The sequence below is a fragment of the Hippichthys cyanospilos genome, chromosome 20 (genome assembly GCF_059441005.1).
Source record: "Hippichthys cyanospilos isolate Australia breed blue-spotted pipefish chromosome 20, RoL_Hcya_1.0, whole genome shotgun sequence".
Classification (NCBI taxonomy): Eukaryota; Metazoa; Chordata; class Actinopteri; order Syngnathiformes; family Syngnathidae; genus Hippichthys; species Hippichthys cyanospilos.
The window spans coordinates 1146842-1152969 of NC_142388.1; the positions used below are offsets into that span (position 1 = coordinate 1146842).

At 44.0% G+C, this 6128-nt stretch overlaps 1 protein-coding gene across 10 annotated transcripts in view; it reads left to right on the plus strand.

Annotated features, from left to right (window-relative positions):
• epb41l2 (erythrocyte membrane protein band 4.1-like 2) overlaps nucleotides 1-6128 on the plus strand; it is a 35411-nt gene that overhangs the window by 27465 nt on the left and 1818 nt on the right. For 5 of the 10 annotated variants that reach the window (XM_088402821.1, XM_088402813.1, XM_088402811.1 and 2 more), the window contains 7 exons: nucleotides 918-1088; nucleotides 1343-1405; nucleotides 1683-2135; nucleotides 4204-4332; nucleotides 4507-4605; nucleotides 4711-4791; nucleotides 5621-5735. In XM_088402821.1, coding sequence (XP_088258947.1) covers nucleotides 918-1088; nucleotides 1343-1405; nucleotides 1683-2135; nucleotides 4204-4332; nucleotides 4507-4605; nucleotides 4711-4791; nucleotides 5621-5725 — 1101 coding nt within the window. In that variant the 3' untranslated portion in view covers nucleotides 5726-5735. The remainder of the gene's footprint in view (nucleotides 1-917; nucleotides 1089-1342; nucleotides 1406-1682; nucleotides 2136-4203; nucleotides 4333-4506; nucleotides 4606-4710; nucleotides 4792-5620; nucleotides 5736-6128) is intronic. The other 5 variants (XM_088402815.1, XM_088402819.1, XM_088402817.1 and 2 more) reach the window with 5 other exon arrangements.

The following is a 6128-nucleotide window of genomic DNA, read 5'->3' on the forward strand; positions in this document are numbered from 1 at the left end:
GTCTGCCGGCAGATCAGTTTGACATTTTTCTTCCTGGATCAGATCGATATTGGCCTGTATTGTAGGCTGCAATATCGGGATCCTGGTGGAAATGACAAAGTTGTCCCCATAGAAATGACCAAGACAATTCGCTTGATGTAGATGAATAAAAAAATGGAGTTGAAATTTTTTGCCACCTCTGCTTTGAAAGTTTTCATCACTCCCAAGTCGTCCCAACGGCTGCTCGGTGAACAGGCCTTTGCGCGTGAAGCATGCATGCGGAATGCTGTTGTCGCCAGAGCGTGGTCTGCAGTGTTTGATGACTGGACGGTTTGGAGGACTAATCCGACTAACCCCGCCTCAGTAACCCCCCCCAAAAAAAGGGAAACTTGCTCTTCCCGCTGTCTGATGATGATTGGCGAGTGATTAGCAAATCGCTAACCAACTAAAACAAGCAGAAATACATAATGCAACATGGAGATGATCGTGAAGGACGACCCATAGCATAGAAATTGAAGTATTAGATAGACATGGGTAACAATCTACCTTCATAAATACCACAGTTTGCTACAAATGCGCATCAAAATATCATGGAAAATTGGTTGCGTTGTTATATATATATATATAGAAAGCAAGATATGTTGTTAGGTAATCCAAAACAATGTCCGCGATCACCTCCAATGCAAATACAAAGTTCAACAAAATGGCGGACGTCCTGTTTCACTCTGGTCAGCACAAGCAATCACCATCACAAGTCCTTCACCTTTATTTGAAAGTCGTTCGCAGCCAGAGTGAAATACGGCGTCGGTCTTGACATCCGAAGCTTCCTGACCAAATGTTTCCCCCCATCCCTCTTTCTCCCACCCCTTATTGCTCTTCCCGCCTTCACCCCCATCCAAACGTAACCCCCCATCTCCCCCCTCCCTCCCTTACGTCAGGATCACAATAAGACCCAAGAGGAAGTACTGAAACACCAGGCTAGCGTTAGCGAGCTCAAGCGCTCATTTATGGAGGCGCCCCCTCCCTCCCCTCCGCAACACAACCTGTGGGAGAAGCGCATCACCTCCTCTCCTGCCACGGCCGCGCGCGTTCAGCAGCCCCCCGCAGCGGTACGTCACTTCCGGACCTGCGTTAACCTGTCCGTATGGACTACGTGCATGTCCGCTCTCAAAACATCGCTTGCCGTTCTTGTGGCATTTACTGTACTCGACGGTGTTCATTTGTTTTCTTTGTTCCTCTATCTGGATCGGATGACATTTTGAGATTCGAGATATACTCTGCTTGCGGCCATCGATGTAGGGGCAGGCGGTGTGAAAAATGCGCGCGTGGTTGATGCCTGTGCGTGTGTGTGTGTGTGACGCAGGCTCCTGTGACAGAAGCCACAGTTTCGGCAACAGATAACGGCGACACCAAAGAACCTTTCAAGGTGCTCTAACCTTCACTCCGTTTCCTTTTCCTGTCTAATGCAGCTTCCCATTTGCACGGCGGCCATCCGAATGTCCTGTTGTTGTTTTTTAACTCCATTGTGTCCACCAGCGTAACAAATTTCCCGTAACGTCTTTTTTTCCTTGCCCATAATTTTATGTGCAATGATCACATTTTGCTTTTGTTTTTGTCTCCCATGCTGTGTATGTGTGTGCACCTCATTTTGTGTGTGCATGTGTGCGTGTGCACTCCGTGTACGCCCGTGCGTGTGTGTTTAGACGACGGAAGTTGAAATTGAAGAAACTGTTGTGGTGCGAGAGATTGCCACCAAAGCCGTGGTCCCAGAGGAACACATAAAAGCGGATGAGGGCGCGCACAAGAAAAAGTTGAAGCAGAGACAGAGCGTTTCCTCGGAGAGCGAAAGCGACGAGGAGGCGGAATATCACCCCAACGTACCCGTGTCCATCTCTCGCACCCGAATCCCCGAGGAGAGAGAGGAAGAAGAGGAGCAAGGGAAGTCGGTGGAGCTTAGCCGGCCCACCCAGTTTGCTGAACCGGAGGAAGAAAAAAAGGCAGAAGAAGCCACAGCCGCACCCGACGATGCCCCCAATGGTCCGACCTGGCACGAAGAAACCGAAACCCGGCCTGCGGCTCCCAAAGAGGAAGCGCCCAAAGTGAACGGCGAGGCCACGGTGGTGGACGCGCGCCCGCAGGTTATTTGTTGCTCTCAGGTAAAGTCAGGGTTTGCCACCTGCGGAGCTTTCCAGACTCACCAAAGCCCACATTCCGCCAAAATGTGCTTTCTTTTTCCCCCTTCCCGCCGGTGCCGCCCCCCTTCCTGCTTCAACGTTGCTATTTAGGCCCCTTAAGTCCTGGAAGCGTCCTACAAAAAAAGATATTTTATTGCTACATAGAAGCATCAAAATTGCATTGTAACTGAAGGCCCTTCATTTACACTTATTAAAACACACTAAGGAGCTTTTCAACAGTCATAAAATATTTTTACTCTTTAAATGAAAGGTCAACCTAAAACGAGTTTAATGGTACTTTTTTCATGGTCTAAGGGGGTATAGATTGCTTTTACTGGCACTGAGTAACTGGGCAGGGTGACAGGAACCCTGTCACACAAAAAACTACAAACATGACTGTTATACGGCATAAATCACTTTTCAAACATTTGAACACAAGTTCCATCAAAGCTCAGTTTTTTAGCCTTTACTGTATGAAACTAGACAAAATAAATGGAACATTTCTTAGCTAAACACAGAACTATTACTCAAAACGTCTGCTAGCTTAATGCTAATGATGTGTGAAATGTTACAAATGAGCTAACAGAGATTAGCATTGATACGGTTAATAAAGACCTTCAATCAACTGCTACCTTAGCACACATGGCGCATGCATTTCTGTACAAATCCATGAAATAGACTACATTGAAAAACATTGTAGTTGTACTTGCACTTGTACATTATACGCCTTGGGCTGATTAAAACATTTCTTTTCAAGTTTAATTTTTTAAAAAATCACAACAAAACAAATTCATTATGGTCTGCTAGCTTAATGCTAACATATAATGTGAAACAGCTTAGACTTCCTATTTGCAAACTACGTAAACAGCTAACCTGATTTTATCCATTGCCATTTATTGACTGTGTAAAAGGGGCCATTATGTCCGGTGCGTTCACTGCCTCGCTCGCCGTCCTGCATTTGTGTGTTTTGACATCGAACGGGGCAAGTCAAGTGCATGATGCTTTTTTTAGGCCAACATTTGTGTGGTGTGTGACCATGTGATGGCATTTTGATGTTCTTAGCCCAGTGGTGCCGTAGTCAATTGGCTTGTCGCTATAGCAACGCATCAGCGCCGACCACTAGACTGCCACCCACTCGGCTAAACGTCACCCTTGCATGTTGTTTGTACACTAGCTTGGTGCGTGTTCTTCTTTTCCTCCGCATATCGACACCGAAGATTTTCCTTCTTGTTTATCCGTTGCTTTTAACTTGCCACAATGTGATTGTGAAATCTGATCTTGGATTGGCTCTGCGTCGTCAGAATTGTGAGTTTGTGTGCGTGTATTTGGTGGAAAATCACACACACATCCCTTTCAATAGTATTCATGTTTCCGTCAAAGAAATTGGCAATTATACAATGCAACTAAAACAACTAATCCTACAATAAATCCCATTACTAATTTAGTTTAAAGGGGAAGTCAAAACAAAAACATTTTTTTACAATATGTTCTTTGCGCCCCCACTAATCTAAAAAAGAATTCATATTAATTTTGCATTTGTATACAACGAATTCAATAACATCGTGTACTATTTATTATCCATCTCAGGAGGTGGCCATTTTACCTGACATCATAGTTGCCAAGCAGTCACATGACCAAAACAGGTTGATTTTTCTGTTTAATACAATATTAATCAGATAACTGTCTAAACTAGTGGGGCTGCATAACGCGTACAATTGTAAAGAGACCTTTGTGGTTTGCTTCCCCTTTACGATGCATGGCCAGCTCTCATGATTTTGAAGGCCCTGGGCAGATTAAACTGACACGGCAACACAGAGAATGAAATCTGATTGGACAAAAAAAAAATCATATATAATATATTTACGAAAGCTGTACAGCTTGGATAAATGCTGCGAAATGAACAAGTACACTTTCTCGATTTAGTTGATACAACCGTGACTAACAAGAAGCCCCGCCCCCTTCCCTCAAAATCTGTATTTGTCCTTTCTAACAATCTGACATTTTGTCACGTATTAACCTTCCTCCCATCTTTCTGTCGCCCCCTAACCAGCCGCCCGTGGTAAAGACAGAAATGGTGACAATCTCGGACACGTTTGCAGCCCAGAAGACCGAGATCGCGACCAAGGAAGTGCCCATCGTGCACACGGAAACCAAGACCATCACATACGAGGCAGCACAGGTGCACATTCGGAGGCACATCGTCGTCTCGCTGGCCACGTTTGAAGCCTTCATTTCTTCACTTGAGAATGGAAATGACATTTCATTCCTTCCCCTTCACAGGCAAAGTTGCGAAGGTGGTATCGGATCGCAGAGGAACAGAAATCCATTTTTTTTTTCTTGTGTTTTGTTCCAGCTGGATGGAAGCGGCGATGGCGAGCCCGGAGTTCTGATGACCGCTCAGACAATCACCTCGGAATCTCTGTGTACTACCACCACCACGCACATCACCAAGGTACACGTTACGTTATGCTCGTTTAAGTAAACGAGCGCACTGAACCAACGTTCGAGTCCAGCCCTGTTCGCACACAGGAATGTAACTTTCCATTTGCTGTTGCAGACATTAAAAGGCGGCCTGTCGGAGACCAGAATCGAGAAGCGCATCGTCATCACGGGCGACTGCGACATCGACCACGACGAGGTCAGTCTTTCGATGAGGCTGTCAAGTATTTCAAATCATCTGAAACAAAGCCACGGAAAATGATGTCATCTGAGCCGATTGTTAGACGACGACACCTCTGGCGACACACGTGGAGCATGCTGCTCTTGGTGTAACCAAGTTTCATATTCACTTGGGCCACTAGCTCAAAAAATATACCGTATTTATTCCAAAAGTGCCTATCCCTGGATTCAAACACACAACCGCAAAACTTGTGAGGCAGACACACTCACCACTAGTCACTCGCGCTCCCAACTTCACTTCATGGATGAGCTAAAGGCTAACATTTCTAAATATAGGCAAACTTTTTTTTTTTTTTTACGTCATAGTCTGCTAGCTTAATGCTAATATATCCTTTTGGAACACCTTAGACTTGCTAATGGAAATTAGAATAGTCTTTACTGTGTAAGGTCAGTTGTCAATCATTAGCATATTTTAGAATATAGTAAGTAAAATAGTATTTACTATTTTGAACGCAAATTAGCGCCACTTTTAATGTAAATACGGTATACTGAGATCTGCATGGAAAGGCCCCTCCACTGCTTTATTTGTTTCACAAATGTAAACGCTTTCCGGCGTCTTACATTTTCACATTAAACAGTCATCCAATTTTACTTTGGAATGCGCTTTATTTTGAAATGATGTCCACGCTGAACTTGTTCAAAGTGAAACAGCGATGGCACATCTGGCTTCTGTTGTCATTTCGTTTATATTTGTCTTGTCCTTTTTGTTTTTTCATTTTGTTTGTTTTGTCACCTTGGCTGCCTGATGCTCGCCACCGCCTCCTTGTGGCCGTGCCGCACTACTGCAGGCATTGGCCCAGGCCATCAAGGAGGCCAAAGAGCAACATCCTGACATGTCTGTCACCAGAGTGGTTGTTCATAAAGAGACCGAACTGGCCGAAGAGGAGGATTGACACAACTCAGGTAGTAGCCACCGTCCTTCTATTTTTTTAGTAGACGATAAACATTCTAGAGCGGTGGTTCTCAATTTTTTTTTCAATAATGCACCTTTCTAAATATTTTTCAGTCAAGTACCCCCAGCCGCAAAAAACATTTTTAGATTTAAAAAAAAAAAAAGTGCTATGTCATCAGTGTCTAATTTATTAAACTTGGAAATACATTTGGAGTGCTACTGTATATCTAGGTGTATTTTTGGGGGGCAAAATATATTGTGTCTCATTAATTACTTAATATCAAGCAGTGAAATTTATACTGCTTGTAAGTGTGTAAATGTGATGTTTTTTTTTTTTTATTTTTATGTTACTACATTTGAGTTTTCCCATCATATTTTTCACTCTCACCTTGCTGGTTATTCTT